At 41.1% G+C, this 12,004-nt stretch overlaps 1 protein-coding gene across 6 annotated transcripts in view; it reads right to left on the bottom strand.

The window, feature by feature from the left end:
- The window catches only part of TNIK (TRAF2 and NCK interacting kinase), a 395,124-nt gene that overhangs the window by 99,899 nt on the left and 283,221 nt on the right, over positions 1-12,004 (bottom strand). For all 6 annotated transcript variants that reach the window (XM_007972103.3, XM_007972104.3, XM_007972105.3 and 3 more), the window contains one exon: positions 4,517-4,692. In XM_007972103.3, coding sequence (XP_007970294.1) covers positions 4,517-4,692 — 176 coding nt within the window. The remainder of the gene's footprint in view (positions 1-4,516; positions 4,693-12,004) is intronic.

Here is a 12,004-nt window from a genome sequence, read left to right as displayed (position 1 = left end):
TGGAAGAGATCAAATCTAATACATGAAATGAGTAAATATCAGAGCCTCCATGATTGTGAAGAAAGGGAAGGAATATTTAGTGGGTATCTCCCACGCCAGTCACTACTGCTAGATATTTTACTCTGTTCTCTCATTTATTTTGCATAATAAACCTCCAAATTAGTGTCTGTTTTTCAAGTGAGAATACTGAAATTACAAGAGGTTAAGTAATATAACCAATGTTATCTCATTAATAAAAGGTCAATCTAGGATTTGGATTTAGAATTCAATCCAGAACTTTTGCAACATAAGAAACAGTGTTCTTTCCAACATATGCTAAATAGCAGTACATAAAAAAAGCAATGAGATATCAGAGAAAGGAGCAGCTAGTGCCACTGGTCATAATGGATGAAGAGACTTGAAGTCTTTGAAGAAAAAATGAATTGGGCTTTGGAAGGTCAGTGGCCCTCTAGGCAGTTAGCAGCTGGTAGCTGTGGGAAAAGGAAATTCTAAGCAACATATCCACATGAGTAAGGCTGGCAGTATTACAGTGCATAATATGTTCAGGAAACAATGAGCTGTGAGTAGTTAGGTGCCTGGGTGTGAGAAAACCTTATGGAGGGAGAAAGGCTAGCATGGATGAAAAGGGTCACTGATTCTTATAAATGCCATAGTGAGAACTTTCCTATTGGCAATGAGGAACCCTTGGAGGAGCTTTTAAGCAAGGGAAGGTGTCACATTACTCCTATCTCTTCATAGCTGTAGGTTAATAAATATAACCTTGAAGACATTTGCACATCCCTAAAAAGAACTGAAACTGCAATTTAGTTATGTTACCACCAGGAGGCAGTAGTCACACAGTGAGAATGCTCAGATTTGCTAAACATGCCTTGCTTTTCACACTATTTAGCCATTAAAGAGATAATGAAAGAAAGCCAAAAGTTTGATGAGTTCAAGTGTATTTTTTAAATCACAACTTAGCTTCGTACATTGAGGTATGTATGAAGCTTTTAGGCTACTCATTTTAAAAATATTAGTTCACCAAAATATAAAGAACCTGCATAAAGTATTTTAATACTCCACACTAAAAATGGAATATTCTAAACTTTTTCAAAATGAATAAACAGATTTCAAAGTAAAAATGCAGAAATTTTATCTAATAAAGGAAATTACAGTACGGAAAAGAAGCACACAATTATTTCTATTACTTCTACTCTCTGGGGTAAAATATTCATTTGTCAGGCTCCTCCATTTAATATGTAATACTTCACCAAAATTTGGTTTTGACTGCTTTTATATTACTGGGTTAAACTGGCATGGGTCAACATATGTTAGGGAAAAAATATCAGGTTTAAAAAATCACAAAGCAATGCAAAATAGAATTGCTTTGATTGATTCTACCAAAAGTTGGTCACAGAACAACTAAGAAGGTGAAAAGTAATATTAGAGCAAACTAAGTCATTTAACTAAACTGAGCAAATGGAATTAGATCTCATTTGATCAAACACCCTGCCTTGGGGAGCAGACATAAAGGAGACTAGAACTATGATTCTGGTGGCCCTAAGCCTAAACAGGCTTAGATTCCTTAAATGACCATATAACTCTTGAATATACCTATTCCCAAGAATCTTACTTTTCCACTCTGCAGAGAACAAACACATTAAAAATGATCTATCTTCATGGCATGGTGAGTTCTGAGTCACATTCCAGAGTTTGTGCCCCGCAAAATGTGGAAACAACCTGAGGCACAGGCTTCACTCACTCTTATTTATGCCCCAGAGGGAGATGGGTCATGAGTTCTCACAAAGTACTCTGAGTAAGTGATGAAAAAGTATGGGTCAATAAGTAATTGCCTAAATAAGAATAACTGATATTTACTGAGTACATCTGTGTCCTGGACATTATGTCAAGCATTTTAAATGCATTATTGAGTTTAATCTCTGCAACAATTCGAGGCAGTAGATATTATTAGTATACTCTCAATCTTATTTTAAAGCTGAGAAAACTGGAGTGATGTTCACATAACTGATAAGGGGCAGAGTTAGAATTTGAACCCAGAATATGAATCTGAAAACAGAGTCTGAGCACTTAAACTATGCTATATATTTACAATATAATAAAATGTCTTTTTGAGAAAAGCTGGCATTTAATGGTTGCATGTCTGACACACTGCTCTAAAATATGCCCTTAAAAATTCTGACTTCATGGAGTAGCCCCATGGACAAGGAGCAGTTGCAGTCCTGGACCTTTTGAGTTTGACCTATATATTTCTCTTCATGCCTAGTTCCTCCAGCTTGGACTGGAGGAACTTAGGGTCTAATTGACTTCTTATTAACTGCAGAGGAGCCACTTTTTGGCCTAGCTTCACAACCTCCCACTCCTGAGTCTAAGCTGATCATACACTCCTTCAAGTCCCTGCTAGTTGCATAAGAATTCTTCCCTGGGGCTGGGTTTGGTGGCCATGCCTATAATACCAGCACTTTGGGAGGCTGAGACAGGAGGATTTCTTGAGTTCAGCAGTAAAAGACCAGCCTGGGCAACGTAGTGAGACCTTGTCTCTACTAAAAATTAAAAAAATATAAAATTAGCCAGGCATGGTGGTGTGCACCTGTAGTCCCAGCTACTTGGGAGGCCAAGATAGGAGGATCACTTGAGCCCAGGAGATAGAGGCTGCAGTGAGCTATGATTATTCCACTGCACTCCAGCCTGAGCAACAGAGAGAGAGCCTGTCTCAAAAAATAAAAAATAAAAAAAGTGCTGGGCGGGTGGCTCATGCCTATAATCCCAGCACTTTGAGAGGCTGAGGTGGAGGATCCCTTGAGCCCAGGAGTTTGACACCAGCTTGAGCAGCAAAGTGAGACCTCGTTCCCCTCCACCCAAAAAAAAAAGGAAAGAAAAAAGAACTCTTCCTGGAACCTTCACTGAGATTCTCTCCTCCTGCCTTAGCCCTCTGCTGATCTTACCTCTCCAATCCAGTCTGACTTTCATACTGTCACCGCCCCCACTACTAGTCCCCAGCTTGTGTTATGGGTATTAACTGCAGAGGCAAAGAAGAAAGGAAATGCAAGTAAAAGAAAGGCAGCCTCTGTCCCGTGCTGTGGGCCACCCTCCCTTACTGCCTCTGAACTGAAGAGGGGAGAGAAATGGAGAGGAGGGAAGCAAGAACAAGCACATCACCATGTGCCTCCCCTCCCATCCTCGGTCTCTGGTCTTCCTCTCTACTCTCCACTCACCATACTGTTAATGCTCAGCTTTCCAGCCTCACACTGCCTTTCACTGTCATCCTCCCAGCAGCACCTCCCTCCTGTTCTCTACCCAGAAAGCCCTCACTGCTGTCCTCTCCATTTCTCCCTTCCCATGCTCTAACTTTCCCTACCTCAACTAGCCATTAAACCTGCTCCAGACCATGCAAGTTTTTACATTGGTCATGGTACAGTCAATATGCTAGTCAGTCTCCAAGAACGAATTTATCTTCCTTTAGAAAGGTTCTGTTTCCTCAAAGATAAACCCTATACCAGAGAGGCACAGGGTAGGGGAGTGCTGGTGAGCGATACCATATTGATAATTATGGCAGCAAGCCCACAATGTAGTAGAAATTAATGGTGAACTTTAGCCATGACTCCTGAGTTGTTAAGTGGAAAGCAAAGTTCAAAAGTGATTCTGAAATTACTGGTTACAAAATTTGCCTAATCAAAGTTCACTTCACCATGTAAGAACCTTGCTCATTTCTACAAATGCAGCCCCCTTACCCATCCAACTTCAGTTTCAATTTGCTTTGGCTTGCATTTTCTCATTTGGCAGCTCACCTCAATGTTCCCTACTATATAGTATGAGTATACCATTTCTATGCTTGTTAAAAATGTAAGCTTCCATTCAAAAAGGTAGGGCACAGCCTGAGACCCCAAGTTTGGACTCATGTTCTTTCAATGATGTAGTGAAGAGACAGTGACATATAAGAGCTAGAGTCACAAAGATGTGTTTTTGCATATATAAAATAAAGAACTGTGTTAAATGACCTTTAGCTCAAAATCTGATGTTCCATTCAGCAAGCCTGGCAACCTAATGATCTTTTGTATCACTGCAACTATAAAAAAAATTATTTCTGACTTCTAAATAATGGAATTACAAATGAGCCTCAGAGCACATAAACTTAAGTGTTGAAGAATATCAGTATAGAAAAATGCCAACTAGATGAATTTTTTTTAGGTTATCTGTCTTCTGTAGAGTTTTAGTCTTCTAAACATGAATATTAATTTGAATTAAGAAAATCACTTGTCATATTAAAGTACTTCATAGTATCACTCAACATGACTTTGTTCAGTATCTGGCAGAGGTAATGTTTCTTGCAGTTCTATTTCTTTTTCATGAAAGATTCTACTTCAGTAGTCTCACACCACTGATGCCCAGAGGCTGTGGTCTCAGAGACAGCCCCTCACACGACCCATTGAAATCCCCATAGTCACCTCCAAATACACGAAGAGCCCATGATTCACTCCATCGTTTGTTTTTGCTGCTGAAATACAAACATGCATCTAACCTTTTTCCCCTCGCTTCTTCTTTGTTCTATCAATATGATCCTTGAGTTGAATGCGGACCTGTCGCTCATTAGGTTGGTCTCGTATAAATGGATGCTTCATCAATTGTTCTGTTGCTGGTCGCTGGCTGTGATTCTTTACCAAGCAGCTCTCAATAAATGACTGGAATTTTTTTGACCTGCCAAACAAAAGAAATGAATCCACAGATAAAACGGCGATTCAAAGAAAAGCAAATGTGTAATTTCTGAAACGCTGGGACTTTTTTTTTTTAAGGTCCAATTGGCCGGCATAGGGATCATCCACTAATCGCAAAACAGGTGTAGCACTATATTAGGCATAATGGGTTCAAAGGCATCATCATCATCAATGTACAATTAAGGTAGCAGAAGGTAGTTATACACGTGAAAGCATTTTTGCATAATTTATATATAACATTACACAGAAAACCAAAAGGAAGCAGGGAAGAAAAAGAACCCTATGGGAATCACATCTAGAAGGGCTATTGGAATAAGGAAACCATAGCTGGGCCTTAAAGAATTAGGAGAAAATCACTCTGGGGAAAGGATAGTTCAGATATGTAGGAAATCAGTGAAAAACTCAGGCTAGGATGAGAATAATGTATGTTAGGGAACACTGAGATGAGTCCTTAGAAATAATACCACACATCTACAGCCATCTGATCTTTGACAAACCTGACAAAAACAAGAAATGGGGAAAGGATTCCCTATTTAATAAATGGTGCTGGGAAAATTGGTTAGCCATAAGTAGAAAGCTGAAACTGGATCCTTTCCTTACTCCTTATATGAAAATTAATTCAAGATGGATTAGAGACTTAAATGTTAGACCTAATACCATAAAAACCCTCGAAGAAAACCTAGGTAATACCATTCAGGACATAGGCATGGGCAAGGACTTCATGTCTAAAACAACAAAAGCAACAGCAACAAAAGACAAAATTGACAAATGGGATCTAATTAAACTAAAGAGCTTCTGCACAGCAAAAGAAACTGCCATTAGAGTGAACAGGCAACCTACAAAATGGGAGAAAATTTTTGCAATCTACTCATCTGACAAAGGGTTAATATCCAGAACCTACAAAGAACTCAAACAACTTTACAAGAAAAAAACAAACAACCTCATCAAAAAGTGGGCAAAGGATATGAACAGACATTTCTCAAAATAAGACATGCATACAGCCAACAGATACATGAAAAAATGCTCGTCATCACTGGCCATCAGAGAAATGCAAATCAAAACCACAATGAGATACCATCTCACACCAGTTAGAATGGCAATCATTAAAAAGTCAGGAAACAACAGGTGCTGGAGAGGATGTGGAGAAATAGGAACACTTTTACACTGTTGGTGGGACTGTAAACTAGTTCAACCATTATGGAAAACAGTATGGCGATTCCTCAAGGATCTAGAACTAGAAGTACCATATGACCCAGCCATCCCATTACTGGGTATATACCCAAAGGATTATAAATCATGCTGCTATAAAGACACATGCACATGTATGTTCATTGCGGCACTATTCACAATAGCAAAGACTTGGAATCAACCCACATGTCCATCAGTGACACACTGGATTAAGAAAATGTGGCATGGAATACTATGCAGCCATAAAAAAGGATGAGTTTGTGTCCTTTGTAGGGACATGGATACAGCTGGAAACCATCATTCTCAGCAAACTATCGCAAGAACAGAAAACCAAACACCACATGTTCTCACTCATAGGTGGGAACTGAACAATGAGATCACTTGGACTCGGGAAGGGGAACATCACCCACTGGGGCCTATTATGGGGAGGGGGGAGGGGGGAGAGATTGCATTAGAGTTATACCTGATGTAAATAACGAGTTGATGGGTGTCGATGAGTTGATGGGTGCAGCACACCAACATGGCACAAGTATACATATGTAACAAACCTGCACGTTATGCACATGTACCCTAGAACTTAAAGTATAATAAGAAGAAGAAGAAGAAGAAGAAAAAAATGCCAAGCTGGAGAAAAGTAAAACCAAGGTTGGATAGGTAACAGGGAGTGCATTTTGTAGAAATAAGCAAGATTCCTCTATGATGAAGTGAACTTTGATTAGGCAAATTTTGTAACCAGTAGTTTCAGAATCACTTTTGAACTCTGCTTTCCAAGGAATAAGAACAGGCTCTATGTGTACGTTTGTCATTAACTCAAGGACTTAAGACATTTAACTTTAAAGAATTAAGTTCACACCCAGAGGCAAATTTATCTCCCTTTAGAAAGGCAATATTTCCTTAAAGATAAACCCTATGCCAGAGACCTGGCAGGGGCGAGCTGGCGAGAGATACCATACCTACGATTATGGCAGTAAGACCACAATGTGGCAGAAATTAATGGTGGACTTCAGCCGTGATTCATGAGTTGAACACGCATGTTCTTGCTGAAAGATCCAAGAAACTGTTCAGAGTCATCAATAATTAAGCTCATGACTCAATAGCATGCTTTTCCAAGGCACTCCAGGAGACCTTGGTGAAACTCGGGTCACCCTTCCCGTCCTGCCCAGAGCAGGAATGATCTGTTTTGTGCTCTCTGTTGCTCTCCTGTGGTGCACAGGGGAGATACAGGAGCGGATCCCAGGATTGAGCCTTTGCCCAGCAGTCCCTGCATACATACTCTTCAGGCCTGAGAGGTGCCCTCATCACACAGAACACAATGAGGAACATGTTCTTCAACACTCAAACATGACAGGGCACTTTTGTATGCACCCCTCTCTAGTGCTGCCCTGGTCAAAGCAGTTTTTCTTTTTTCTTTTTTTTTTTTTTTTTTTTTGAGACAGAGTCTTGCTTTGTTGCCCAGGCTGGAGTGCAGTGGCCGGATCTCAGCTCACTGCAAGCTCCGCCTCCCGGGTTTACGCCATTCTCCTGCCTCAGCCTCCCGAGTAGCTGGGACTACAGGCGCCCGCCACCTCGCCCGGCTAGTTTTTTGTATTTTTTGGTAGAGACGGGGTTTCACTGAGTTAGCCAGGATGGTCTCGATCTCCTGACCTCATGATCCGCCCGTCTCGGCCTCCCAAAGTGCTGGGATTACAGGCTTGAGCCACCGCGCCCGGCTAAAGCAGTTTTTCACTTTATTCTGTGTTTTTAAAATACTAAATCACTGGTATTTTTTTTTTCCACTCTAAATTTCTAAGCTACATTCAAGTTTTTAAAATACTTTACCTAGAAATAAAGGTAGCCTACTGTGCTTGGGGTTGCCCAGGATGAATCAGGGTTGGCCATACTGTGGACTAGAAATAATGACAGCAGGACACTCTATGCACCTCCTTGTTAAGTGCTTCCGTGCACATCCTTGCTTCTTCACACTGAAAATTATCAACAGCATCAGATGTGCCTGAGCCATCTTTGCATCATGAGCACACTACCTGATTTGTGTGTTTGGTGCATGAGTGAACGCATGATGAAGGTTCTGGGCAAGAGCTGCAATATGGCCACCTTCAAGTCTGCACTTTTGAGGGACAGAAAGGGAGGTTTGGAGAGTGGATATTCTTCTTTTTCTCAGATCAATCAAATAAATCTGTGGAGGCATAAATACGATCGCATCTAAGAAGAAACCTTGCCAGAAAAATGTAATGAAATAAAGGACACTCCTACGGAATGAACTGAAGAGAATGAGGTTGCCCTGCATGAAGATATAAACGAACTCCATACAGTACTTTTCCAGGTAGAAAAATCAGTATTAAAAAGATGAAAACAAAAATTAAGACAGAAAGGTATGAAATATTTACAAGGAATATAAATGGCAGTTCTCTTTTTCTTGCTGGCAACTAGAAAGAAGTGTTTATTATTATTACTATTATTATTATTATTATTATTATAATTATTTGAGATGGAGTCTTGCTCTGTCACCCAGGCTGGAGTGCAATGGCATGATCTCAGCACACTGCAAACTCTGCCTCTCAGGTTCAAGTGATTCTCCTGCCTCAGCCTCCCGAGTAGCTGGGACTACAAGTGTGTGACACCACACCTGGGCCGGGCGCGGTGGCTCAAGTCTGTAATCCCAGCACTTTGGGAGGCCGAGACAGGCGGATCACGAGGTCAGGATATCGAGACCATCCTGGCGAACACGGTGAAACCCCGTCTCTACTAAAAATACAAAAAACTAGCCGGGCGAGGTGGCGGGCGCCTGTGGTCCCAGCTACTTGGGAGGCTGAGGCAGGAGAATGGCGTAAACCCGGGAGGCGGAGCTTGCAGTGAGCTGAGATCCGGCCACTGCAGTCCAGCCCGGGCTACAGAGCAAGACTCCATCTCAAAAAAAAAAAAAAAAAAAAAGACACCACACCTGGCTAATTTCTGTATTTTTAGTAGAGACAAGGTTTTGCCATGTTGGCCAGGCTGGTCTCAAACTCCTGACCTCAAGTGATTCGCCTGCCTCAGCCTCCCAAAGTACTGGTATCACAGGCATGGGCCACCATATCCGCCGGAAGTGCTTGTTTAAACTGCTCAACCAACTATTAATTAGAGGTTGATAAAGAAAAGAAATGACATTCGATTTAAAAGTGAGATCCACATTTAATAAGACTTGCATTCTATTCCCCGACATTGACATCTAAAAAAACAGTCAGAGAAATCTCCAGAATGGAATAGTGCTCAAGTTTAATGGGATTAGTTATTAAACAGAGTCCTTTTTCCCAGTATGCCTTGCTGGGAGAAAAAAACTCAGAGATATTCAAGACAATAACTTTGGGCCTAAAAGGTAGGCCTACTTGTGCAGGACTACGAAGCTGGTAATATATTTCATATCTTCTTCAAATGGCACCCTTTGAAGAGAAAATAATGTTTACTTAAAACGAGTCTTCAAAGGAGGATTCATAGTTTCTTATTTAAGTTAGCCTGACCAAAGAATCAATATGCTTAATTACACACTTATTTAAGAGTGAAAACACTTCACCTATGTTGAATATTACCTCACTGTTTGCTGAGTGTTCTAACGAGTTTAAAGTACATTTATATAACTTTATTGCTTGAATCTCCACTGATAGTAATTTAGTTCTGTCTCTTATACAATAAAACACCTAAGGTTAGTAATACTAATTTCCCAAGGGTTGGCATGGAGAAATAAATGGTAATGATTGGTACCTACAGTGTGAGAATACTAGTTCTACTATCAGTCACTAAATACTTTATCTTCCCAAATTGAACCTGTTTATATGTTAAATTGTATTGGGGGAATTCAAAATGCTGGAAAGATTGTTACATTAGCCATTATAATCAGTTGGGTTAAAAGTTTTTGGTAATCATCAGACTCCCTAAATGCAATTTGGCCTTAAAATTTGCATTGGCCCTGCCCTATTTCCAAAAGCTACCCTCTTCCTTTACTTTGAGTCGCATCGCTTACTAACTTGGACAAATTACTTAACTTCTATGTGTCTCAGTTTCCCTGGCTGTATTCAATGGGGATATTATTAGTACTTATCTCAAAAAATTGTTATAAGTGAATTAATTCATGTAAAATATTGAGAACATTCCTGGTATCATAAATGCCATATATGTGTTTGCTATTATTATGATGATGACTATAATGACATTGCCCCCAGCAATCTCTGAGCATCACTGGGCTTAAGGAACACAGCATCCGCCTTTAGGACTGAGGAGCAGAAATCCCCGCTTCTGGCTAGGTGCGGTAATTCACACCTATAATCCCAGTGCTTTGGGAGGCTGAGATGGATGGATTGCTTGAGGCTAGGAGTTCAAGACCAGCCTGGGCAATACAGCAAGACATTTTCTCTATAAACAATAGAAAAAATTAGCTGAGCATGGTGGCATGCACTTGTAGTTCTAGCTACTGGGAGGCTGAGGCGGGAGGATCATTTGAGCCCAGAAGTTTGAGGCTGCAGTGAGCTATGATTGCACCACTGTACACTAGCCTGGGTGACAGAATGAGACTATCTCTAAAAAAAAAAAAAAGAAATCCTCCTTTCTGTTGAACTGAGTAAACATAGAGTTCTTTAAGGGAATTATTTCACATATGGGTTAAACAGCTTAGCAGGAAGAGTCAACTGGGCTGTTGTCTCCAAGGAGGCTGCACAAAAAGGTTAATTTTTTTCTTTTTTTTTGAGACGGAGTCTCGCTCTGTCGCCCAGGCTGGAGTGCAGTGGCAGGATCTCAGCTCACTGCAAGCTCTGCCTCCCGGGTTCATGCCATTCTCCTGCCTCAGCCTCCTGAGTAGCTGGCACTACAGGAGCATGCCACCACGCCCGGCTAGTTTTTTGTATTTTTAGTAGAGACAGGGTTTCACCGTGTTAGCCAGGATGGTCTCAACTCCTGACCTCATGATCCGCCCGTCTCGGCCTCCCAAAGTGCTGGGATTACAGGCTTCAGCCACCGCGCCCGGCCAAAAAAGGTTAATTTTTAAAGTCTGTGTAACAGTTTTTAGCCGGATTTTAATAAAGTCCAAAGTTCAAAGTCACATTACTACTAGCAAATTCAGTCTATTTGAAGGAATTTCTGATATTTGCTTTGTATTATTATTATATTTAGAAAACACACACACACACACACACACACGAACTTTGTCATATCTCAAAACAAAAGTCTGACAACCCACCAAGAATCAGAACTGGTGCCTCATAAAATCATGGGGGTGATTTTTAGGCTTGGAGCAAAAGCAGGAGGCTGGGTCCAGACTGGTTCTCCCAGTGAGGAGGCTAGAACTCGTGCAAATACACCGCTTAGCCTCACTGGGCCTCCACATCTGCATCCGGACCATGAGCAGCTTGGACCAGTGGAGCTTGTACGTATAAGCAGTTATGATTTTTCTAATGATCTCAACTGAGGGCTGCTTTGCCTATGTGGACTCTTCAAATTTAAAGGGCACATGAAAGAGTCACCGCTTTATACTTAATGGAACCATTCTTATCCTTCTCCAGAAAGCCCTGGAGGGAAGCAGTGACACTGAGTATACTTGTGAGGGCAGATGAGTGTGGATGAGCAGGGTGGCAAGAGATGGGAGGAGAACATCTTTTGAAGGAGATAGTTTACCCCTGCGAGTGGAATCCACCCACGCACAAGAGACAGGAAGAGAAAATGGGAATCCCAGTCTTACTATTCACTTGCTGGTGCTGATATGGAGGTAGAGGGTGAGAGCATCTTTGGTTTTCTTCTGATTCCACTAAGGTTACAACCCTCCCAGACAACTTATTATTAAATGGCTGAGCTGCCTGAACATTCAGTGGTGCCGTAATTTCATCATCCCATACCACAAAGGCGGCTCTCCTCATCATACCAATAGGGAAGGAAGAACTGGGCTGCTGTGAGTGGTGGTGGTCTCCTTTCCCTCCATGATGACAGTGGAAAGAGCAGTGCCCCTGCCTTTATTTCTCAAATCCTGAAGGCACAAGTTAAAAAAAAAAACAAAAAACAAAACCAAGTTCACACTAACAGATTAGTTTATGCCTTGTATGTTGCAGACTCAGTCATGTTGAAAATGATGCTTGATTGAATGTTTTGCC

The sequence above is a fragment of the Chlorocebus sabaeus genome, chromosome 15 (genome assembly GCF_047675955.1).
Source record: "Chlorocebus sabaeus isolate Y175 chromosome 15, mChlSab1.0.hap1, whole genome shotgun sequence".
In the NCBI taxonomy this organism is placed as follows: domain Eukaryota; kingdom Metazoa; phylum Chordata; class Mammalia; order Primates; family Cercopithecidae; genus Chlorocebus; species Chlorocebus sabaeus.
This window is presented reverse-complemented; position numbering and strand designations above follow the sequence as displayed.